General features: G+C 44.6%; 1 protein-coding gene across 1 annotated transcript; it reads right to left on the bottom strand.

The window, feature by feature from the left end:
* Nucleotides 1-4,480: 4,480 nt before the first annotated feature.
* LOC144781727 (transmembrane protein 272-like) lies at nucleotides 4,481-25,085 on the bottom strand. Its single transcript, XM_078660702.1, has 6 exons — nucleotides 24,949-25,085; nucleotides 20,698-20,840; nucleotides 19,747-19,792; nucleotides 18,876-18,938; nucleotides 7,276-7,455; nucleotides 4,481-6,076 (listed from the first exon to the last, which is right to left on the bottom strand). The coding sequence occupies exons 2-6, from the start codon at nucleotides 20,725-20,727 to the stop codon at nucleotides 5,826-5,828; spliced, it is 570 nt and encodes a 189-aa protein (XP_078516828.1). The 5' UTR covers nucleotides 20,728-20,840; nucleotides 24,949-25,085; the 3' UTR covers nucleotides 4,481-5,825.
* Nucleotides 25,086-25,438: the final 353 nt, after the last annotated feature.

Raw genomic sequence — 25,438 nt, 5'->3', positions numbered from 1 at the left:
TGGTTGGTAAAAGCGCCATCCGCGACCGCCACAGCCTCATCCTCCAGCTCCTGTCTGGATATTTTCCACCGACTAGGCTTGACCCTCAACTGCGAGAAGTCGACACTGGAACCAGCCAAAGTCATCACGTTCCTGGGAGCGACTCTGGACACGGAACGCGTCAGAGCTTTCCCCTCTCAGGAGAGAAAGGTCAAACTCATCTCCCTGGCCAAGTCAGTGGCTTCACGGAAGACTCTGCCGGTCCGCACCTTCAGGTCCCTCCTTGGCATGATGTCTTCATGCATACTGCTCATTCCCCACTGCCGCCTCAAAATGCGCCCTCTCCAAGAGGAACTGACAAGGCAATGGACACAGGCTACGGGATCCTTCGAGGACCGCATACGCGTCACTCGGCCCATGGTCAACCACTTACAATGGTGGAGTTCGCTCAAACACCTGTCAAGGGGACTGCCGTTCCTGCTCCCGGCAGAACCGCACGTAATAACAACGGACGCATCCCTGGAAGGGTGGGGAGCGGTGCTCCAAGAACTTCAGATCAACGGCAAGTGGACGACACAGGAGACCAAGCTCCATATAAACCTATTGGAGTTGAGAGCGGTCTTCCTGGCTCTCCAGGCGTTCCTACCGCGCATTCGAAACTCCCCAGTGCTCGTCAGAACGGACAACACCACGACGATGCACTACCTGAACAAACAGGGGGGGACGCCTTCGATCTCGCTATCTCGAGAATCGCAAAGGGTCTGGAACTGGCTTCTGCAACATGGAATAACTTTGAAAGCGGAGTACGTCCCGGGCAAGGACAATGTCTTGGCGGACGCCCTGAGCAGAGAGAGGTCTCCTTCCCACGAATGGGAACTAGACACAGAGGTGCTGGAGCATATCTTCGCGGAGTGGGACACCCCGCGAATCGACCTCTTTGCCACCAGAGAGAACGCCAAATGCCCAAGCTTCGCAAGCAGGCATCACCACTCAGGAACCCTCGGGAATGCATTTTCCATCGCATGGCGAAACTTATTTGCGTACGCCTTTCCGCCATTCCCACTGATACCCAGGGTTCTCAGGAAGATGAAGTCAGAGCCCTGCACTCTGATCCTAATTGCTCCATCCTTGCCGAGGCACCTCTCTGCCCGGCCCCCTCTTCGCCTACAGCAATTCCCAGCCCTGCTCACGATGTCCCAAGGGCAGGTCCTCCACCCGAATCTGAGCTCTCTGAAGTTGTCAGCCTGGCTCCTGAATACCACAAATTCAGCCACCTGAACATCCCGCAAGAGTGCAGAGACGTCCTGACAGCACTACTAAAACCTACTCACTAAAATGGAAACAATTCTGCTCCTGGTGTGTGGCTAATGGCATGCACCCCTTCCACACCACTCCACAGCAGCTGCTGCCATACTTATTGCATCTTGCGCAATCAGGCCTTGCACATACATCCATCAAAGTGCATCTAGCGGCGATTTCCAGGTTCACAAGGACTGCTACGGGCCCATCCCTGTGGGCGGACAGGCTTATAAAACAATTCCTAAAAGGCCTAGACAGGTCCTTTCCACGACCGAGACCAATTCCTCCATTGTGGCACCTCAATGTGGTACTTCATCAGTTAATGAAGCATCCCTTTGAACCCATCCATAAGGCGGAGATCAAATTCCTCTCCTGGAAAACGGCCCTCCTCCTGGCGTTAACATCTGCCAGAAGGGTCAGTGAGTTGCAGGCTCTCTCCATCCAAGATCCCTTTATGCAATTCAGGGAAGACAGGGTCATTCTGCGGACTAACCCTCGGTTCATTCCAAAAGTCCCCTCGGACTTCCACCTTAACGAACCAGTGGTACTTCGATCTTTCTTCCCAAATCCTACCACTGCAGCTGAGAGAACACTGCATTCACTAGATCTGAAGAGATGTCTTAAATTCTACATCGACAAGACAAGACACTTCCGGAAGTCGTCCCAACTCTTTATTGCCTTTAGTAGACCACGAAAAGGCATGCCCCTGATGAAGCAGAGTATCTCAAGGTGGATTTCTTCTGCGATCACCTTTTGTCACGAAAAGGCCGGACGGCCGTTGGACTCACGAGTCAAAGCTCATTCAACAAGAGCCATGTCCACGTCTGCGGCACTGTTTGCTGGAGTGCCGGTATTGGACATCTGCAGAGCGGTGACCTGGAAGTCCCGCACAACTTCACCAGGCACTACTGCCTGGATACTGAGCTGATGAAGGATGCAGCAGTGGGCCGAGCAGTGCTTCGCCATCTATTCCAGTGAGGTGAGCCTTCCTACATCCCTCCATCCTTTACTGGTATGCACATTTTCTGTTTACTAATATTTACATGACAATGCATTTTGGTGGTTTGCAGTCGCATGATATGTATTATCTACAGACTCATATCTGATGTTCCATCGCAAATGTGCACAATGTATTGCTCGCTACTCTGATTCAGGCATGAGAATCTATGAAAGACACCCAAATACTGGATAAGAAATGCGTTACCTACCTGTAACTGCAGTTATCCAGTATTAGTGTCTTTCATAGATTCACATGCACCCTCCCGCCTCCCCTGGCAGGGCTCACCTATCTCTCTAACGAGTTTACGCCTAACTAGCTTGGTGCGTACGAAAATCTGAGAGACTTGGGCTCCTGGCAGGAAGGTTCTAGAAGGAGGTAGTAGCTGATTGGTTGTTTTTCTTTATTTGGTCCCTTTTTACAAAAGGACTCAGATAGGCCACTAAGGTGGGACCCTTGGGCCTGCTCTGTTTGGTCCTTCCTGCAAAAGGACGTGGAAAGGTCACTAAGGTGAGATCCTTAGGCCTATTATTTTCTATGTATGTCTATAGGACATTACTTTTTTATATACCGGAGGCTCCCGTCTCGACGACGGGGAATGATTCAGTCATGTGAATCTATGAAAGACACTAATACTGGATAACTGCAGTTACAGGTAAGTAACGCATTTCTTCTACCTTCTCATTGGTTGTCTTTGTTTTTAGGTCTTTGTATCTAAACCACTGTCAATTGTCTAGAAGACCTCATGTTACCCATACTCTTAAAAGTACACATAGGACGTAGTATGGAGAGAGTGGGCTTTTGGTCAGCTCCCTTCAGCCATTGGTTTTTATGTGTTTTAATGGTTTGACACTGCGTGTATGGGCTGTCCATCAAGCACATGGCATGTAGAAGTTTACTTTGTCCTATTTCTATTACCATTAGGTTTTGGTGATGGGACATACGAATCTCGTATACACCACCTGTGCTTATCGTTCTCTCGGTGATTTTATGTTCCCTCTTGTGTCTCTCTCCCAGTGCCCTCGGGGGTTTTACATTACATTTGTCCTGTCACATTCGCCCCTTCCCACCTCCGTCGCTCGCTATTTTCAGTGCTGTAATTTCCCTTCTCGGCACAGCCGCATGTTGTTCCACTGAATCTGCTGTGGTCTCTACGAACAGCTGCCATGTCAATGTCAGAGTGAGTTCTTTCAGAAAATATAAAGTTTAACAGAGCCTTGATAAGGACCCTAGTCATCACAATTCGCTACTAGCACATTTATGTAGGGCCCTGAAGACATGCAAAATCGTTACATTTAGGAAAGTGAATTTGCACATGTTTGTTAAAGCTAAGCCCTCGATATGGCCTACTGAAAGCAAAAGCACAGTTAAGTTTCTGCTATTGTTTCTTTCTGCTTCCAACAAAAGCAGGCATTCAAGGGCATCTACTCTGGCCATAATTGTCTGGTATGGTATGATTGAAGGGACAGTGGTGGAAGCCTTTGGGACCTCTAGCAACTGCCTAAGATACAGCAGCATTACAACAAGGCCTTGTGTCTGGCTGAGGGACCTCCAGTAGAGTCCTAATAAACTGCAGCTTTCTAGAACAGGTAAGCAAGTACTTCTTTCAGATTGGATGGACCTCTATCAATGACCCAAGTTATTGCTGCCTGCATCAGGAAAGTGCCAGTTGCAGTTTTTCAAAACTTCGAGGGCGTGCAAATGCAACATTTATGTGAGTTTCTATATTTTCTATTTCTTTTTAATCATGTTTATTTGGCAATTGCACAGTACGAAAACAGTAATAAGTAGGAGTGGGCATGCAACATTCGCAGCCATTACCTGTGCAGTTAGGTTTTTTGAGTTGCAAGCCTCACCCATGGCCTTTGGAAATGCTGGCTATTGGCTTTGCCAATGCTTTCTATAGATTTGGGAATCAACTGTTTAGGATGAAAAAGCCAACGTGTGTATAGGAGCATTACAAAACGCTTTTGGAGATTCATGCTATGCTTGTTGAAAATTCTAGATGATGTGGTTTGGTCTATGTTATTATGCTTCGTTATTGTATGTGCACTTGAACATTAAATAGAGTGAGGAAAAAAACCTTAAACATTTTGCACCCTCGATATTTTAATAAAAAAGAGTATCATAACCTGAGGAAGTAGCTCTTAAAACAAGCAAATTAACGGATAATACTTATCATATCACATAAAAAGTGCCAATGGGAACACTTATGAGAATTTTTATTACAGCTGAGCCATAGAGTTCATGGACACATAAAACATAACGACAAGTATAAGACTCACAATAACAAATCTCGGAGAAACTAAATGTTACAACAACGAAAAATAATGAGAATAATTATTATTAAATAAGACATATAAATAGTATTGTTTGATTTTTTTTATCTACTTAGATAAATAACCACCAATAAACTCTTGAAATATGCAATAGCAGTAATTTTCAAATTATGAATCCTGTTTTGAGAAAGCAGGTCGAGAAAACATCCATGTTATAATAATAATTATAACAGATGAGTTTAATAGGTGATGTAGGTGTTGATGTCTATTTATCTCAACAGTAGTATGGAAACAAACAGTCAAGATAAGTTACTTTCATAACGGGAAAGGTGTTATGGATCTCAATCTCTGATTCCATTTTATACCTATATTCATAAAAAAAATATTTATTTCACAGACTGATGCACATTTTCTTTACAGTCTTATTTTCCCCGGACCTGTCAAAATCTTAAAAACGGTAGCGTTGACTTTTAATCTCTATAGTAAAAAGTACAGGAGCCGATTGATTCTGACGAGCAGTATATGGTGCAGTAAAGACAGCTATACTTCAAATGAGAACTTGTACAATACTTTACTTTGTTAAGAAATGACTACTTGGATATCTTGCAAACGTGTAATGCTAACAATATTCCAAACAGTAACCATGCCTGTGAAACTTGTCTCTTATGGCACCTAATAAAGTACATTTATTCGAGGTTAGAATTACAGATTGCCTGTAAATGAGACTTTCCATTCGCTTGGTGGATATGGTGTGAGAGGAACGAAAAGGTCTGGGGACAGAAAGTTACATGCATGCAAAGACAGTAACGTTCTCCCTCAGTTGTCGGAATTGTCTACTCTTAGAGAATCCTATAAACAGAACTGTTAGGGTGCTTGATGTATCCAGGAAACTGGAAGATTTCCAGGAATATAGAAGGAAGGTAGGCAGTTCCCTAGACTTTTGTATGCCTGCTCCAGTCACAGTTAGAAAGCCAGGCTTCTGAACCTTTTTACGATTTGTATCAGTGCAGAGTGCGAAGACATTTGGAATAAAAATGAACTCGATCAATAGAACTAATTTAGTAGGGAAATAATCCATGACAACTTCAAAAGCCCCAGGACATTGTTTGGGATTCACAATTGGAAAGATGACTTGTGCTTTTGTGCCGACAAACAGACCAGTTATTTCAATATAGCATTTGTGGTAAAGTGACAAATTCTTCATTCAGTCAGTGGATTTCAAAGTGACCTCAAGTCTGCTTCTTCTCAACTGTCCTGTGAAGGCTGTGATCTCAGCCCTTAATGCCACAGCAGGAGCATGAAAGACAGCGAGAGCAAATAGAACAAGCATTACATGAAGAGCAAGATAAGCAGGAGCCGCAGGAGGAACATGCAGAAAATGAAGTGCAAAGTTTCAAAATAAGGGCGGGGAGTGTGAAGGCTAGGCAGATCCACTGGATGATGAGGACGGAGAACGCAAACAGGTAGACGGTGCTGTTGCAGTTAGCATAGTTGGGGTATATCCTAAATGTCCAGACACTCCCTGCAGGAAGTAAACAGGAGAGGAGAAATAAATAAGAGCCGGTATAATCCTTATTTTCCTTCTTGAACCACTTTGGTCCATGAATTGCTTTAAAACATTAGTATAATTGGTGGCATTTCCTGATCATTAACACAGCATAACTGAAACAAAGTAGACAGCATTACTTAAGCTGGCACACAGATGTCTGCGAGCTTGCAAAAGGCATGAGATGGAGGTCCTGTTGCTGATCTAAAATCAGTGTTCTTAAAATCATAGATAGAAAATATATTCATGATTAGTCTTAATCTTTAATTACTTGTTCATGTTATTGAGCCATTTATGCTTTATTGTGAATGCCACTTCATTTATACTCACCCACTGTATTTTATTCTGAATGTAGTAAAATACATAAATCAAACACAAGGAGATGATGGACCTAGCGCTGAAACTTTTCAGTCACTCTCCCCCTGTCACAGATCTGGGTTGAATTCATCATCATGCGTTCGCCACCCCAGTTCAGACCCAGCCATATACAAATCAGTCTTGACCCTGTTCCTTATGGGAGCAGTCCAGCCCGAACTGCCAAGCCAGTGCTTCTCTGGACCGGAAACGAGCATCCTGGGACCGGTTTCGGGGTAACACACCTCACCAGCCAGGCTAGCTTGAATCCAGTGGCACAGTGAGCAAGGGACCCACATCTGGGCATACCCTGCCAACCTAGGGCAAGCAAAGCAAACACAAGGAGATGATGGAAGGTGCGCTGAAACTTTTCAGACACTCACCCCCAGTCATAGATCTGGGTTGAGTCCATCATCGTTCTTTAGCCCACTTCGCCACTCCAGTTTAGACCCAGCCATATGCAAATCAGTCTTGGTCCTGTTCCTTAAGGGAACAGTCCACCCGGAACTGCCAAGCCAGGTCTTCCTTGAATGCCTATATTTTTCACCCACCCTCTTGTGAACTGACTTTTCTTTTCATCCACCATTTGTAAATAGCAATTTATTTTCATCCACTGTCGTTTAACAACAATTTCTGTGCATTTACCGTTTTCTGAATGGCTCCTTCGCCCACCAACAATTGCAGTATATGTACACATCCAGAATATTGAAATTTTGCATTTTATGTTCATGCCTTATTCTGTACAGCTTTGGGTTCATCATATTTTAGTAGAAAATGCAGTATGTATTTCATCGAAAACAAATAAAACACACAAAAATTACCTGCAATCAACCAACAAAACCAGAAGAGGCCCAGGAGTGCCAGAAGAATATGGGTGCATACGATTGGCTTGATTCCATCAATAATCGACAAGAGGGTCATAACTATCATCACAACTCCATTGACGATGAGGTAGATGGGGATGTAGCGCTCACGTGGACATTCATCCAAGTACACTGAACCTGCAGTAGAAAAAGGGCGCATTTGTGATATTGCAACAGAAATTTTCAACATTTTGCAAATCAGATCCTAGAAAGGTGCGATGTTTGGGACATATTTCAGTTTTATATCTCACCAAAAAGGACTATGTTGTGGGATAATTATTATTTTTGTTCATTTGTCATTTATCGCTGCTTTGAAATGGGTGTTTTGCTTGAGTCTTGGATCACTGACAACGCTTTTAACTTAAGACACTCGCTTGGTAATTCCTTGGAGTTTTGCACGTTTGTGTACAATGACGTTGAAACAGTAAATTTAAATTGCATAAAGTTAACGTAAATGAGACGAGTACTAAGCGAGCCACAGAGGCACCCCAATGTTCAAACGCAACATGTGAACAAAGCAGAGTGCAAACATGTAGGAACCGTTTCATGATTGCGTGAAACCCAAAGACATTCATTCATGAAACAAAACCAGCTGCTAATTCGGCAATACGTGGATGTGTGTAGTAAATACAGGTTTAGACTTTCACGGGGAGGGGCATTATGTTGTAGCATTTGAATCGTTCACAGTAAAACTAAGGGGCAGATTTACGAAAGTGACGCGTCTGAAGAGATGTGTCACTTCCCCTGAGCAACCTTGAGAAACCCTTGCGCCACCATGGATGCACCGTATTTACAATACGGCGCACCATGGCTCAAGGATTGCCATATGCGTCAGAAATTCTGACGCATATGCGGGCGCAAAAGTTATGCATTACTGGAGCCTTCTCGCAAGCACAATGCAATTCCAGCAATGCATGGGGAGGCCTATCCTCATTGTTCTGCATCACTCCTTACGCCTGCATGGAGCAGGAGTAAGGGTTTGACGCAGTATCGTCCTAGAAGAGGTGCAGTGAAATCTTGTAGATTTCACTGCGTCACTTCTAGAAGGCTTTTTTGCGTGGGACGGCCCACCCTGCATTCATTATACCTGATGCAGGTATAATGTGGCGCAGGGCTTTACAAAGTTACACATCTCCCTAAATGCGTCACGTTGTAAGTAGGCCGCATTTTTACGCAGCCACTGCGACACAAAAATGACGCAACAGCAGTGAAAAAATGACGCAAGGGGCTTGTATATCTGCCCACAAGATTGTATCGAGGCGCTGATCTGCCCGGAAGGAGTTGCCTGAGGGTTAGATGAGGCCATTTTAAGCTTGGGCTTGAAACTGTGAACGTTAGCCTCTGAATGTATAGTAGGAAGAGCACTTATCAGGCGTGCCCCAAAGGTGAGGAGAATAGCCTTTGATTTTATCTGCTCTGTCACCTTAAATTTGCAATATCTCTACCTGTTGCTACACTTCTGTTCGGTAGGTCATCAGCGAGCTGACCCTTCGATTGAGCCAACACGGGCTAGTCTGAAGCAGCGAGTGCGCTGTCTGCCATTGATGATCGCAGCGTCTAGGACCCTGTCCTTTGTCCGCACACGCTATACATAGCTCACCGAAAGTGCTGCAAAGTATGCCCCAGATGGTAGGCTGTCCACAGGTCTACAGGAATGAATCCATGAAGAAACAAAGCGGGATCAGGCATACCCAGATTGGGGCAGTCCGTTCTTGAGGTCACTGATGGGGCTCAGGGCTGCCAGATTGCTGTTTGACACTCTGTGCTTAGTTTCAATAGGAAGTCCTTCGTCAAGAATTTGCTTCATGCTTAAAATTTCAGTAGAATATGTTTCCATTAGTGTTAGCTTTCACCATCCAGTTCTTAGACACAGGTTCTTTTAGAAATTGTCGCCAAAATATGTGGTAATGAAGAAAGATGCTTCGTAGTCCATGTAAGTATTAAGTAGGTTTATTCAGGATAAGTTGTTAGGATGTAAAGTAGAGCCCCACCAGGAGCAGCCTTCTTGCTTTGTTTGTTGCACTACTCTCCTGAGGCGGAAAGCCGGGAGGCAGTTTATTTTAAAATTGTTACCCTTATTATTTCTGTGATAATTGTGTTTTTAATTCACTCTCCCTTCCACCTGACGCCTTGACCAGCGGACTCAGCGCTGCTGTCATCGTGCGTGGGACGCTCTCACAGCGCCTCGCTCGACCCGCAGGCCACGCCCCCTCTGAGGCCACGCCCACCGCCCTTTCTCCTATAAATCATGTGTTTTCTTCGGAAGCGCAGCGGACGAGCGCAGCGGGCGCGACGATGGCTAGGGGCTAGCCACTTTGCCCATCCTATCCAATACACACCTGCACAGTTAATCGACCTCCAAGGCCTGTGGCCTCTTGATAGCACTACATCCGCCCGAATCACCAGTCTGGGCCTCCTTAAACCCAACGCCTCCTCCCACTCCTGTTTACTTACCACCCTTAGTTTCGACTAGGTGGCCCACTACCTGTTCACCCACTGGTCCTCCCCCCACGGCGGTCTCGGCGATGTATCTTAACACCAGATCAGCAGTCAAGCACCAGCTGGACCTTTTTATGCTACTGGAGTCGCACAAACCCGATCTTTTATTCCTCACTGAGACTTGGTTCTCTGACAGTTCCCTTCCTTCCCTTCTGGCAATCCTTCCTCCATCTTATTACGTTCTCCGAGCCGATCGCGCCCCCGGCAAGTCTGGCGAAGGAGTGGCATTGATTGCCCGTAAAGAAATCGTTTTTCAACCTTTCATTGTTTCTCCCCTGGGATAATCCGATTGTCTGGTGGCCCGTTCACTTTCCCTCACTCCCCCTCTTACGTGTGTCCTCGTTTATCGACCCCCATCCTCCCCACAATAATTTCTTCCTAATTTTTTAGATCTGGCGGCTACCTTGGCGGTCAACCATTCGTCAATCATGGTTCTTGGCGATTTTAATTTTTGGCCCTCCAACCCTGCGGAATGCACAGCATCTAAGGAGTTTTCTGAATCACTCCTTTCTCTCAATTTTATCTCTGCTGTTCACGTCCCCACTCACAACTTGGGCCACATTCTCGACCAAATTTGGCATCGAGACTGCTCGGTCACTTCACTTTCCATCTCTCCCTGCCTTTGGTCTGACCATTTTCTTATTTGTTTTTCTTTATCTCTTCGCTTAGTCCCTAAGCCCCCCCTCGCCAAAAACATCTGGGCACGATCTTGGAATCGAGTTGATGTGGCCGCGCTGACGACTACACTCTCCGCATCTAGTCCGGACCTTTCAGGACTGTCCTCTCTCGAACAAATGGAATCCATCGAGGGCTGGGTGCGGGCTGGGTGCGATGCAGTCGCCCCCTTAAAGCGCATCGCGTCCAAACGCCCTAAAGACGCAAACCGATGGTTCACAGAGGAGTTGAAGACTCAAAAACGTAATCTTCGACGAGCGGAGCGCCTCTGGCGGCTGGACTACTGTCCTCTTTCTAGAAATCACTACACTAATCTCTTGGCCCTCTATAAGAAATCTATTCTGGAAACTAAGAAGGCCTACTTCTCTGCTAAAATCCAGTTTGCTGAGAATCGACCAAAAGAAATTTTCGACATCGTCCAAGATCTAGCCTATTCCGATAGGGCGTCACTTAAACCCTCCCCCTCCCAATCCCTCTGCGACTCTCTTAATTCTTTTTTTCTTGACAAAATCAGTAAGATCAGAGCCAATATCCCACCCCCGTCCCGGTCCTTCACTAACCCTCCCCTTCCCTTGGCTGTTGCACGTTTAGATTCCATGCCGCTTCTCACGACGGATTCTTTTCTGTCCCTTCTCCCTCTGGTCAAGTCTGGTTCCCCACTGGACCCTTGTCCCACCTATATCCTGAAGCAGATTTACTGTTCCTGTCCTTCACCTCCTCTTATGCTTTTGAACAGTTCACTCTCTCAGGGTATTGTCACTCCTTCTCTCAAAACGGCGGTAATTGTACCTCTCTTAAAAAAGCCTGGCGCTGACACTTCGGTCTCAGCCAACTAACGCCCTATCTCACTCTTACCTTTCCTAGCTAAGGTACTGGAACGCCATGTAGTCAGAGCACTGAGTACCTTTGTGGAAGGGAACAGTGTCTTTGCACCCAGGCAGGCCGGCTTCCGCCCCGCGCACTCGACAGAGTCAGTTGCCATCTCCGTATTGGACAATCTCCGAGAGGGCATGGACACTAATCAGCCACAGGCACTGGTTCTTCTCGATCTCTCCGCCGCTTTCGACACGGTGGACCATGCCATCTCACTTTCATGTGTCGAGGCGGCGGGGATCGGGGGGTCTGCCCTGGTCTGGTTGTCCTCTTTTCTGAGCGGCCGCACCCAAGCAGTTCGCCTGGGCGATTACTCAGCTGACTCCCGGCCTGTGCAGTGCGGGGTCCCCCAGGGTTCCTCACTGTCACCACTGTTATTTAATTAATACATTGCCCCTCTTATTTTTGCCTTACAACAGCTGGAGGTCTCTGTCTACAATTATGCAGATGATCTCCAGCTTATTTTTTCACTTTCCCCTTCCCCTGTGTCCATATCCAACTTTCACTCTGTCATGACCTTCATTCAGGACTGGATGAATCACAACCACCTGAAACTCAATCCCGATAAAACGGAATTGGTGTTGACGGGTGGTTGCTCCAGTCCTTGGTCTTCACTTTTTTGGCCCCCCTCTTTAGGTCCCCCTCCCATCCCTGTTTCTTCGGTCAAAACTCTTGGTTTCAAATTCAACGACCAACTTTCCCTTCACTCCCAAGTTAGTGCGGTTGTTTCCTCAGCTTTTCTTTCCCTCCGGACTATACGCAAAGTTTCCCGGTTTTTCACCCCATCCGCCCTCAAACTCATACTACTGGCTATGGTGACGTCCCGCTTGGACTACGGCAATGCCCTTTATTGTGGCATGCCGGCGTACCTCGTGCGGCGTCTCCAGCTGGTGCAGAACCAGGCAGCCCGTCTTGTGTTTAACCTACCTAAGTCACACCACGTCACGCCCCTTCTCAAATCCCTCCACTGGCTCCCGGTTCAGCAACGTGCTCTTTTTAAGCTTGGCTGTATCATATTTAATGCTCGGTCTGGTTCCGCCCCTGTTTTTATTAGCTCTGCTATTCGCGATTATACCCCGACCAGAGAATTGCGCTCTTCCACCCAACAGCTTCTCACCGTTCCCCGTTTTAAACGGAAAAATGGGGAGGATCCAAGTTTTCAACAGTGGCTCCAGCTTTCTGGAACTCTCTTCCACCTTTTCTGAGATCCTGCCCCCAGTATTCCCTATTTCGCAAAGCTCTTAAAACTTTTCTTTTCTCCCAAGCATTTCCCTCTTAAATAGCCGTCCCTGGTCCCTAGTGCTTCTTGTTCTTTTGGGTTTGTAGTACTACAAAAGCGCCATGAAACCGTTGGTGTACGTGCGCTCTAGAAATATTTCTAAACTCAAACTCAACTCAAACTTGCTGCTCAGCTCATCCTCCAACTGACACTCTCCACATCCAGGCATCCTCACATTCCATTGCATCACCATGCACAACAACATTCCACAGCACATACACACTGCTGAGCAGCAGGTATTACAGTACTATGTTACTAATGGCTGCTTTTACAATGATGTCACTGACGGCTGCGAGCTGAATTATAATGTCACTAAAAGCAGAGGTGGATCGAGATTAGAGGCAGGGCCAGTGTTTAAGATGGGCGAGCTGGGTCGAGGACCACGCCTCAAATCTTCAGGGGGGAGTATGGAGCTGTCTGCATTAAGGTTCTGCATACAGAAGAGTCCCAGTCACCTGCCTCCAGTGATTCACGTTACATTGGTTTCACTCTTTTCTTTTTAACACGCTGCAGGCGCTGTTTTTTAACACCCCGTCGGCCTCCTTTTTCACCCTCCCATCATCCTCTCGTGACCTCCTGCTGCCACACACTTGGGGAGGTGTAGAGATGTATGTATGTATGTGTTCAGAAGCCAGTCACAACTCTGATGTAATCAGCCAGGCACTGACCTCTGAACACCCCCCACCCCCACCCCATTTTATTCACCAGCATCAGAGAGGTTGCCAACCTTTTTTCAGCTCAGGGCCCTGCTTCTGACTAGACGTGTGATGATAGTAATAGACGTAGGAATGTGGTTTATGGTGATTCTACAGGTGTACATACAAGTGGACTAAAATACTAGAAGCTCAGCGACTACATAGCATTGTGAATTATACCACAAGTACACATTGAGAAGAGGTTTGTGTCCTAGAGAGATTGGAGTTTGATGCCTCTGCTGGTAGACGGAGCAGTGCTGACGTTTTAATTGATTAATGAATTGTGAGTTCAGATGTCACAATGTAAAAACAAAAAGATGTAATCTGTGGGAATGTGAGAAGGAGGTTACACCTATTCATTAAAGGGAACAAATTAGGCGAAACCTAAATAGCACCCAGTCATCAACATTGTACGTGTATGACTGCTGGCCTCCATCCTGTTCCTCCTGTTTTGTTGGCACCCTTTAATTTATGTTTAATATCTTCTTTGGAGCCTCCCCCTGTAACTTTCTTAAGGTGAGTGTATTTGGGTCAAACGCCTGCCATACATACTCTGCATTCATAGGCCATATTAATGCCAATGTATGATTAATGGCCTGGAAGCAAGCCATCTACTGGATGAACTGTGCCACCTTCAGTCTTTCTTTTTCAGATGCAAGTATTCTCCCTGTTGTAAGAATAATAGTACCTCAGATTTTTTGTTTTTCATTATCCTCCTACTCTGCTACCTCGGAAGTTTCTCTGCGACCCGCTATTTTCTTTCCAGGTCTGGATTTTAACAGCGCATCTATGAAACAGACTTTCTGCTAACACCAGGAATAGAGTAAACGTTGTGTCTGCCCCTTTCAACCACTGGTTTTCTTTATCTAGCCTCTTTCAGCCATTACCTTGAGATGTGTTCATTGCATTTTGACTCAGTTAAAAGTGCAGTGTTTATCTTTTTGCTAATGACATGAACTGTTTGGGTATCTTTCCACCTCCACTTGAGTGTTTTCGTAAAACTGCATGAATTACTACCTTACAACTATAGCTCACCTTGTCCACTCCTGCTGGAACACTCCCATGTGTCTCGCTCTGATGTGCTAACACAGCATGCAATAACACATTAATCCCAGACCTGTTCACTTTGCCAATGCTTGATTACTTTGTATCTTCAAGTTAAGACCCTTGCTAAAGCGGCTTTGGGTCTACCGGGTCAAATATTTCAGACCAGCCAAGCTGGAGATCCTACACACAAATAAAGAATCTCTCTCCTGCAGAACAGTTCATGGTCCGAGAGGTTGTGACTTGTGCCCTAATTTTAACTTTGACAAGAAGCTCACTTTGACCCATCACAGCTCGGTTGTGCGTTTACCATCTTAAGCACACCTTGATGCTTCCATCTTTTAATCCATTGTATAATGGCAGAAAATACTTGAATTTCTGTACCTTTAGATTTAGTGGTAGTATTACCGTGACTTTTTTAACATTAGGTGTGGAGTCAGCAGGGAGTGCAGAATCTGGCTACCAGGCTGTCACCGAAGTTAAAATAGGCACTAGCCACTTTACTGCAGCTTTAAACCAGTCTGGTGGCTGCACAGTAACAAGTGTGTTACATTCACAAATGGGTTAAGTTCTGGTTTTTGTGTGTGATACAAAAGGCTTTCAATGACTCTGGCTCCTTCATTCCCTGAGATAAAGCTGGCAAATACATGCCCACTTGCAGGTGTAGATCTTCTTCCCTCCAGCAACTCAACCCCACCACTCTCCGATTTCCATGGGAAAATTCCTCAACTTGTCCCTATGGAAATCCTTGAAAACGTTACAGCAAAAGCAATAATTCAGACGCTCTGCACTGGGAAGATGGCAACCCTCTATTTATTTAGGTGAGGAAATATGGCCTAGGCGACAAGGGGTTAGCGCTGCTACCTTTTGGAACCTGGGGACCCAGGTTCGACGTATGGCCTCAGCGCTTGACTCAACTTCATGTGATTCTGGGGAACTCACTTACTCTCCCTATGCCTAAAAATTTGAAATGTAATGCATGTGAAGTGTATTTGTGTGATTCCCACTTCGTGTATACATGATCTTGTAGATCAACCCCCCCCACGTAATGTATAGTGCTACAGATTCATATTTAGGATCGTGCTAAATAAATACCAACACAAAACACATACATATATAGCGCTACAGCAGATTCACCACTGCACATGTGCCTTATAAGCAATCAGTAACAGAACTGAAAGCAAAATCTGGGAAAAGGTATTAACACATGAATAAGCCCAATAAACATAATAAATGGGGACATAAAATATTAGGATAATGAAATCTTTAACTTGGGATGTAATAGATGAACTTTGAAAGATACATCTGCAACAAGAGTGGTATACCATTCTTGCCTATACACACTCACACTGATTCGGAAGGCCGTTGGGCCATGGTACAAGGCAAATTGGTTATGACAGTTCTGATGATTATTAATATATATATGGCCCTGTGGTGGATGACCCAAGGCCCTTTATACATATGCTTACTGTTTTGCAGTCATGGCCCGAGACGGCCATTCTTTGGGGAGGTGACTTAAATACACACCTAAACCCGCAAGTCGACAAATCTAACCCGTCAGGCGCACACACGATCTAGGTGGCCCAGTGTGTTCGTTTAAAAAACAAAACGATTTTCCCTTTCAGTGATTACTGTCTTTGCCTGTGGTTGTTACAGTTTAAAATTGTAGTTTTAACCTGCCTGTGATTGCATATTTTATCACCTGTTTTGTTTTTTAAACTTGTGGTTTTTCCTGCCCATGATTGCTTCCATTTAATGTGTTGAATTGTGGGATTTACAGTCCAAACTCTGTAGTTTTTTCTCCTCTCATTCCTGGTGACTATTCAGTTTTCCCTCCAAATTTCTCCTTTGCTCTGTGCTAAAACCTGTATGTTAAAACAGTGTACCCCTAGCCACCATATTGTGTTCACAAGACAGTGAAACCAGCCCCCCTGCCTCCCCCCAGCAACAGGGATATTCTACATCAGAGTGTGCTTCTGTGAGCTGTTTCAACTGTGTTTACTAGGGACTGTGCACTTTGTTTTTGGCCAGGAGAGGGAGTAAAGTTTTATTCAAACAGTATTATTATATTTCAAGTTAGTGAGGCCTTTACCTGCAGAAGTCCAAAGTGTGGATTGATCCTGTCTGTCTCCTAGGAACAGAAGAAGCAGCTTCCAACTCCTTGGCCAGCAAACCTTGTCTGAGGTCGCTGGGACCTTATATGGTCTGCTAGTGGTTGGTACATGTATACACTGATTGGTGATTGTATCTGATGTTTCTATTGGATAAGGGTTAGTGTCCTCATTATTTGAGTATTTGAGTGTTCTGATTGGTTTCTGGGTCTGTGATGCAATCAATGTAGGGTTGGGACTAGGGCTAGGGTTAGGATTTCTATTGAAAGTAGGGACTAGGGTTTCTTGTGTTATTGGTTGTTGGGACTAGGGTGGGACTAGGGCTAGGGTTAGACCTTTAATTGGAAGTAGCGATTAGGGCTTCTGGTGTGATTGGTTGCTGGACTAGTTGTGTGACTAAGAGTAGGGTTAGGCTTTCTATTGGAAGTAGGGACTAGGGCTTCCTGTGCCATTGGTTGCTTTGACTTGGGTTTGGACTACTGGTAGGGCTAGGGGCTCTATTGGACATAGAGATCGGGGTTTTTTAACTGATTGGGTGCTTGGACTAGGGCTAAGATTGGCTGTAAGGTCCTGGTCTCCTATTGGTTATGCGTTTTTAGGGCTAGTGTTGTGATTGGATAGTGTTAGAGCTAGGGTTCCCATTGGCTGACGGGGTCACATGATTACTAGGGCTATAAAAGGCCAGGGTTAAGGTGTCTCAGCCCGGGTGTCGAGGCTAAGGGCGAAGAGGACAAGGGCAGTTGCCTGTTTGAGCCTGTTAAGGGCGAAGAGGACAAGGGCCTGTTCGAGACTGACCAGGGCCAGGGCCTGAAAGGCTGCCCAATATACATACCTTATTTATGCATCTATGTACTTACAATGTACTTATGGAGCTATATACTTATCACTTTCTTCTAATTTAGCATTTCCAATGCACTTCCCTTTTTCTCAGTCTATACTTCGCTCAATATATCCTCTAGCCCAACCTTCTGTCTCATCTCAAACTTCTTTCTACTACTCTTTCCAATGCAGTACCCTATCTCCCATCCTATACATCTATCAAAATATCCTCTACATCCACTCTCTTATTTATCCCAAACCCCATACCACTACTATGATCTCCAAAATAACCCTTTCTATACACTCTCCTACTCTAACCCCTCCTTGCATCATCTGACACCTCTTTTACTATACCGATCCACCAAAACAAACCTTTCTAAACTCTTCCCTCTTTTCTACCCCTCCCCAACCCTTCTCAATCCAAATAACTGACTAACACATCCACCACTAAAATTACTTTCATGTTTCACCATACTAATTCAACGCTAATCCTGATGAGTTCCAGAGTAGCGTGCTACTTGCGCTTCAAAACCCCATCAGGGGTAGGAAGCGCTATATAAATACAAACCTCTTTCCCTCCACTATCCCGCCACCTACCCTTCAAATCCCAAATACCTGAATAACATATCCACTACTCAAATTACTTCATATTTTACTGTACTAATTTTCAACACTAATCCTTTATGGGTTCCGGAGTGGCGCGCTACTCGTCAGAAAAGCGCTTCAACATCCATCAGGGGTAACAAGTGCTATATGAATGCAAACCTTTCTTCCCCATTTAGCCCTCCGCTGTCCTTCTCACTCCAAATAACTGACTATTATCCACCACTGAAATTACTTTCATATTTCACCATATAAATTTACCACTAATCCTTTATGGGCTTCCTGTATAGCGTGCTTCAACACCCCATCAGGGGTAACAAGCGCTATATAAATACAAACCTTTTTTCCTCCTCTATCCTTCTGCTATCATTCCAAATCCAAATAACTGACTAACCTATCCACCACTTAAAATGTATTTGCATGTTTCACTATACTAATTCAACACTAATCCTCTATGGGTCCCGGAGTAGCGTGCTACTCGCCGAAAAAAACGCTTCAACGCCTCGTCAGGGGTAGTAAGCGCTATATAAATGCAATTACAATACAATACAATACAATATCCCACAGTTCTAAGTGACAAAAGAGAGCGCTGGCTCATAAAAGCAAAGTATACATCTGAGAGCCATTGCTGCTGCGTTGCTGTAGTTCATCTAGGTTTTCAATATTAGATCAGGGGCATGAAAGAAAGAAGAATTGCAGAGAAAAGGGGCAAACAAAGTAAGGGTGAGGGAACATGTGAGCAAGTGCCAGAGAAAGGATGATGCGGAGGCAGGACAGATGATGGGAAGAAAAGAGTGGAATTGAGACAGAGACAAAGGTGAACACAGACTTCTAGGAAAAAGGATGAAGATGCAAGTGAATTAACTGGCACAATTGAAGGGAGGAAAAAGATGGGAGCATAGAAGGAGGAGAGATATGAAGAGCATGAGGGAGATGGGGGAAGCAAAAAAAAAGTCCTACCAATGACGATCTCAGCAATGCTCAGCCCTATCCAGACCATGGAAATTAGAAACAGAATCGATCCTGAAAGAGACAAGAAACATGGATAAATGTTACAAAGGAAGAACCATTGAAGTCAATGAGAGAGGTTAACAGTTGCACAGGGCTCACATCGTTTAGATTAGTTAGACTTAGCGCAAGTCGGAAATGAGAATTCTCACCATTTACTGGCCTTTTAGTGTTTTATGTCTCATAGAACCCATCCAGGCACTTGGTGGGGAAAGCCTCTCCACCCTGTCTTACTGGCACAATCTCATTCTATAAAAGAAACTCGAGAATAGAATGGTCTTGGATAGTACACTTGCCATCATCCGGTGCACTGATCCTGTCAGAGATTCTCCAAGGAATGGGACTTGACCTCGGCAACACTTTAATTTCTCTGGCGAAATTCTGAAAATGTCAGAATTCTCTGAAATTCACGAAATTTCTAATTGCTCTGTTTCATGTAACTTTTTTAACAGAGTGTGCATCTCCCGTAAAAATGTTGAACAAGATGCCAGCAGGAAGGAGGCGTTTTGCCACGACACATTCTTCTTTAACTTCTCGACCCATCCAAGTCCATGATCATTTCCGAATAAGGTCAAAGATGGACCACTAAGGTAAATGTCCTTCTGCTTTCCGAGTGTAGAGCTAGTCTCTTAGTCCACTGTGGTATGAAGTAGAAGGTGGGCACTGAACAGTAAGTGAACTGTTCTCCCAAAGATATGAGTTGATAAATATGGGTTGACCATTTTCCCAGGTAAAGAATTCTTTACTGATTGTCACCACTAAATCCCCTCAAGATTCTTAATTTCAGGCAGGGAAATGATAGGAAAGTTTGTAAGATACTCACTGCAGCACTTTGTTGCACAGGAACAAATACGACTGACAGGCGTCTCCTAAACAAAATAGAAAGATATTCAATATTGTGTTTGTCTTTGGTAAGGAGATTCAAAATATGCAAAATAAACTCAATGAACACTTCTTTGTTCCTCAACACACTGGATATTTTGCCACTTGATAAAAAAAAAAATCATTTGACACCATATTTGGCATTTAATGATCAACAAACCTTGCAGTTGGTTGGGAAACTAATATAATTTCAATGTAATCCTTCTGTGGGCATCATGGTCAGGTTCAGGAATGTTTTGGGTTTGCTTTGGACATTATTTCTTGCCATTCTACCCTCTTTGGCTTGTTTCCATAACCCCTAGTCCGAGCCCGTGCTGCCCAGACTCTCCATAATGAACGAGGCAGCATAACTTGCTCTTGACTATGTCAGTTATTAGCCATGGGCATTTAAGGATGTATATACACCATATTTATCTGAAACTGAAATCAATCTTAAGGCTTATCCCACCAAGCCACTTAGAAGGAGAAAACAACACTCCCGGATTGCCACTTACCATGCACGGAGACGGGGAACATCCTTTTCAACGCGGATGTTACCCCGCAGTGCTTTTACGACGCGTCCTTTACAACGCAAGTCGTAACCACGACTTGCGCTGGAGGGCGATAAAGAATAGTATATTTACTATTCCAACACCCTCCCTACTATCCACGGGGACTGGTGTTAGAATAGTAAATTATACTATTCACTATCCGCGTCCCCCAACGCAAGTCGTGGTTACGACTTGCGTTGTTAAAGACGTGTCATAAAAGCACGCGTTGAAACGGTACTCATTGTACTGTCATACATCCACGGAAACTACCAGACAAGTTCCCCATTTGAGATTTTCTGTCTCTTTCCCCGTTTTTTAACATATATTTTACAAGAGCAGAGATTATTGAGGATGTTGCATACCTGGCAGTCCTGCACTCGGTCTTGGGCCATGGTTCACTTTCTTTCAAACACCTTCTGCTCTCGATCCACTGTCAGGTTCTATAGCTCTGTGTCTCTCTGTTCCAGGTGAATTCAGCAACTTCGGCACAACACGAAGAAGCTCCCTGTAATGGAGTCCAAAGGAATTAGTCAGATACATACAGCACTATCACTCATTAATGAGCATCTACGCCCATTGACCGCGATGATAACCCTCAGTCGTCTACAAACAAACCCCAGGACATATGAACTGGAGTCAAAGCAATGAACTCTGGACATTGTGTTTATTCATTCTAGAGTTTCCCCTCTAAGGATTCAGTGCAATCGGATACTTGTTTTGTGGAAGAGGAAAACAATTCAAAGAAAATGCCAGGGCAGTGTTCGGGTGTCCTGCACCTAAGAACATGGCTCCTAAAATTGCAGCCAATTATATGGCGGCTGCTTTACTAGAACCAGGGTCGGATTGGTAACGCAGGCACTCGGGGAAATGGCAGAAGGGTCGGTAGCTGAGTTCTAGCTGTGGGCTTCTTTTTTGGGCAGCCTGGGGGCTGTCTGTGTTGTTAGGATGCTGCCAGCGGCCCAGTGGGTGCCTGAGTGGCCTTTCTTGAGGCAGATGGGCGGAGGTATCACTCCTTTTCTCTCTCTGGACGGGCCCATTAATGTATGCTGATTGAGTGGGGGCCTGAGCAGAAGAGGTCTCACTTACATTCATGTGTGGCTCGGCAGTGTGAACTAATCTGTGCATTTTTTTTCTCTAAGTGAAGTTAATAAATCATGCCCCCCACCCCTTTCTTTTCATAAAACTTCGCTGAAGCAGTGTTTTGCGGGAAGGCAATACGCAAACGCGAGCCACTTTTTTTGGTGTGCCTGGGCCGATTTTTTATCCCAATCCAACCCTGACTAAAACGAGTGGATCAAAACTGTCCTGGGCCATCTGTCCATGTATCCCAGTAGCTAGAAACATGAAAGGAAGGCAGGGTTAGGTGCTTGGCTGTACATAATTAAGGCATGTAGTGTGACTCACTCTGTAAGAACTTACCATAAGGTCAGCTCAATGACACCTGCACTGGAATTCGGTCAGCACTAAAAACAGCTAATCATCAGTCTAAGCTCCTGCTAATTAGCATTCGTGGTGGTTTATTAAACAATGGGTGTCAGTTAAACAAAATTACTTTTAAGATTACAGCTGTGGGAGGCGTCATTTGTAAGATTGCCAGACTACTCGGTGTCATCAAGGACACCATTTTCCTGCCCTGTACATTTTAACAGCGTAATGCATTATGAGAGTTACAGTCTATGTTCACCGCAGTTGAACCCATGGGATGAAAGTTCATGACACAGTGGAATAAACTCTCCCTAACCTCATGGAATCATCTGGTAATCTTAAAATGTTTGCCCACTGATGCTGCAAACTTTTTACTAAGGCCTCCCTTTTCTCTTGGAGCCAGGACTGAGGGCCAGATGCACGCTCCTTCTTAATAGCGAGTTGCAAACCCTATTTTGCGAGTCAGTAATAGGTTACCGACTCGCAAAATAGGGTTTGTAAATAGGGCAGACCTATTGTGCGTTTGCAAACAGGCCGATTTCCCGTTTGCGACTGCAAAAAACGATCGTACATCTGGTCCTAAATGTATTGTTCTGAATGACTTGCAAGGAAGCCTAAAGTTATCTGGAGAGGTCTACCAGACTGTTGTTGCCATCCTGCACGAAATTAAAATGATGTCATGGAAACGCTTTAGCTAACCCATGAACGATTGGGTACGCCTCTCTGTTGATCTGTTCCACCACAGAAAAGGACCAACCTGAGGCAAATCACCCCACCCCTAAACAGACAGTCTCTTCTGTCACATGCTGTCCACATGCAAGAGCAAGCACGAGACCACAAAAACTCCCAGTCATGTTTTGGCTTTATTGCTGAATTATAGTTTTAGCCTGTAACTACAGTAGGCAGGGGTCCTTGTCTGAGCATGCACACATGCACTGAGACAAAACTGAAAACAAAAAATGTTATACAAATGTGTGAACAACGCCGTTGGTTATATGACCAAGCTTAATACATTGTAGTATTCTGTCAGGCACCTCACTCCCACTTTCAGTGGTTTGTAAACACGCCATTGTAAAAGACTAAGAGGCCTGGGAGTCAAAACACTCCCAAGCCTTTCATCTATAGTATAACATTGACTATTGGGCCACATATTTGTTTTGTAGAGCCTTATCACAATTGTGTTTGGGCCCTAAAAGGTAGGTGCTAGGACCTTCTGTTTTCTGTTCTGTTGATTTTAATAGGAGTTGATGGCATTGAGTTAATTGTATGCTGTCACTTGAGTAGTACTATACCTCAGCTCTGATCAACTCCTGTAATAAGCCTTTACTGCTCACCCTCACTACCCCTGGAGAGTCAAGTAAGCGTTCGAAGGGAATAACTTGGCAATGTAATTGAAGAGCAATAATGCTAACACAAAGGTGAAAAGGCATTCTGCTACTCCCCAAGGATTTATCTTGCTTTCTCCAGTATCCCTCTAAAGATTTCTAAATCTTATCAGGCCCTGATTACTAACTTAGGCACATCCCACCCCTAAACATTATACCCCTTTACCTCGCCTTTTCCCTTCCTCCTTGTCCTGCTTTCTACCTTGCCTCTCTTGCTTCCTCCATGTCTACCTGGTGCCTTAGGTAGGCTACCTGCAATAATCGAACACTTGTTTTAGTTAAATACTATGACTTTTGGGAATATGATCTCATTCTCAAGATTCCACCCTCAATCCTTTTATCTTGTCACTCCTTTTTCTCTTGCCTTTTACCTTCTTTCCATCTGCTTTGCCCTCTTCAATACTTTGACTTGACCGTAGGACAGCAGTAAGCGTCATAGAATCGACCAACATGCCACAGTCAGCAAAATATAATTTGCGAGGATAATAGAAAGCAAACAAAACCTAACTGTCTTGTTTTAAGAGCAAGCAATGAGGTGAGAACACTGCTGAACACTGTGATGTTTAACTACCGCTCTATTCTATATGTGAATGATTCGTTCCCACACTCAATTCTCTGTGACTTCTTTTTTAATTCTAAAAGGTATAATTGTTTCTATTTAAAGTATGTTTGTAGAACTGTAACTTTTACAAACTAACTCTATAGACTGGACAAGGATTGACTGTGCATGGAGTCTGAAATGCCACCTTCTTCCTCTTGCACATGGCTAGTCCACTTTGGTGGGCAAGATGCTGGTTGTATGAAGTGATGAGGAGGCAATTCATGTTCTGGCGCTCCCAAGAGGTACTGTATTTAGTGTAATAACTCACAAACTTGTCTAGAAGTGTTTGATCTCATGAAGTGATCTGCAGAAAAGATGAACTTCCTCAGTGTAGACTTGAAAACCCCTAAGACCAGCGCCAGCAGGTACAAAAAACAAACATCCTAAATTAATGCAGAATTGAGTAGATACGTCCCTGGAGATATGATCTGGTGTATAGAGAGATTGTGAAGGTGAGTCCGATATACAGAGGCCTTTCAAAATGAGTGGCCTGTCAGGATACCCTTGGCAAATGGTCCCCGGTTTGGCGCTTCACGTGAAAAAACAGTCTTTTGATTTCCTTTCCTCATGCGTTCTCACATCTCTTGATCTTCCTGTCTCATCGTCAGTTCACCAACCTTCTTCCCTCCTTCCACGTGGACCGGCCTTGATCCCTTTTTGATTTCACTGCCGCTCTGCGATTGACTCGAACAATAATGCCACTTCATATCTCTCCACTCACTTTTAATTTGATTGTCTCTTCTTCTAAGCCCCCGCCATCACAAGTCCCTAAAATTCCAAGGACTAGGACTGTAGCCCAAAAGAGATGCATCATATAATCTCTTTGGTGTGCTTTATGCCTAAAACCGTAGCCCAGGATTTCCATTTGCACCCTTTCAAGTATACCTTGCTTTGGAGGTCAGTAGATCTCAGGTGTACCACATCCCTTCACAAATGTCGGTTCCTATCAAGCTTCGCGGCAAAGTCTGCTCTTAATAATGTGCTCACTAAGTACATTTCACATTTTTACATTTATTCCATGCATCTCTTGTTACACTTACAACATTCTCCTACCCCAGTCTAAAAATACATTCATAAATTGTAATGTTATTATAAATTAAAACCGGAATAAAATGATTCCTTTGGTTAACTAAATCCAAAAAAGACAAAAAAATGCTGATAGGCCAGTAATCTTGAAGCCCAATAGAAACATATGCACTTACCTTTCATTGGTCAATTGGAAGGGGAGAATGGGAATAGGGCGCTCCGCTGATGTCCTGGCACTTAGCAGTGCCTTACCTTCCCAAGAAGGTTTTATAGCAAGGCCGCCCAGATAGAAAATCATGAGCGCCATCTCCGCCTACACAGCTAATTAAACTCTCTCACCTAATGTTGACACTGGTGCCAAGTATTCAGAGATGACAGAGGAAACAGTCATGACCCTGCTATGAGGAGCCAGCTTAGTGCATTCCAGGGATGACGTGTACGCAACATGTCATCTTGAAAGAATCATTCCTGTTTGAAGGTGGTGCCACCAACCAAAATATGCAAGGCACATACATGCATGTACCTGCTTCTCCTGATGGATTGCAACACTATAAAATAATAACTGGTTGCCTATATATCGCTTCACCGCCACAAAGAGCTGTAAAAACAGATGTTTCTATAAAGTCAAAAGCACCAACATACATCTTAGAACACACAGATAACATT

The sequence above is a fragment of the Lissotriton helveticus genome, chromosome 9 (genome assembly GCF_964261635.1).
Source record: "Lissotriton helveticus chromosome 9, aLisHel1.1, whole genome shotgun sequence".
Classification (NCBI taxonomy): Eukaryota; Metazoa; Chordata; class Amphibia; order Caudata; family Salamandridae; genus Lissotriton; species Lissotriton helveticus.
This window is presented reverse-complemented; position numbering and strand designations above follow the sequence as displayed.

What these genes read in the sequence shown, in the direction of transcription:
- LOC144781727 (XM_078660702.1), bottom strand. Translation starts at nt 20,727, where the DNA reads ATGGCCCAAGACCGAGTGCAGGACTGCCAG. An exon ending in ACCGAGTGCAGGACTGCCAG is followed by an intron (nt 19,793 to 20,697) that starts GTATGCAACATC and finishes TATTTTGTTTAG; the next exon opens with GAGACGCCTGTCAGTCGTAT. An exon ending in CTGTGCAACAAAGTGCTGCA is followed by an intron (nt 18,939 to 19,746) that starts GTGAGTATCTTA and finishes TGTCTCTTTCAG; the next exon opens with GATCGATTCTGTTTCTAATT.